This window comes from Papilio polytes, unplaced genomic scaffold, assembly GCF_000836215.1.
Source record: "Papilio polytes unplaced genomic scaffold, Ppol_1.0 DF824146.1, whole genome shotgun sequence".
NCBI lineage: Eukaryota > Metazoa > Arthropoda > Insecta > Lepidoptera > Papilionidae > Papilio > Papilio polytes.
This window is the reverse complement of record NW_013525058.1, coordinates 3,599,630-3,599,902: the sequence shown is the minus strand read 5'-3', so window position 1 is coordinate 3,599,902 and position 273 is coordinate 3,599,630. Positions and strand designations below refer to the sequence as shown.

General features: G+C 34.8%; 1 protein-coding gene across 1 annotated transcript in view; it reads right to left on the bottom strand.

Annotated features, from left to right (window-relative positions):
* Positions 1-203: 203 nt before the first annotated feature.
* Positions 204-273, bottom strand: part of LOC106111743 — a 38,332-nt gene continuing 38,262 nt past the window's right edge. Inside the window, exon 15 of the mRNA XM_013293887.1 lies at positions 204-251. Within this exon, the coding sequence (XP_013149341.1) occupies positions 204-251 (48 nt within the window). The remainder of the gene's footprint in view (positions 252-273) is intronic.

The window sequence follows — 273 nt, the reverse complement described above, 5'->3', positions numbered from 1 at the left end:
ATGGAGGATAGGAAGATCATTCACTTGATGGAGACCCAAGGAAAGCTATCATGGTTTTGAAATTTGTGGTACAGTCAAAAGAAATTTCTTCTTAACAAATGTTTAAAGAATTCATCATGATGCTTGCAGGATTCAATTGAATTAATAAAGCAAGGGCAATTTAAAAGTTTTAACGTCAAAATTTTTATGTGAAAATTGATATCTCACCATACAGGACTGGTTCTCAATCTTCTTCTTGATCCTGGGCGCATCTTTGACAAGAAGGTGCATGAC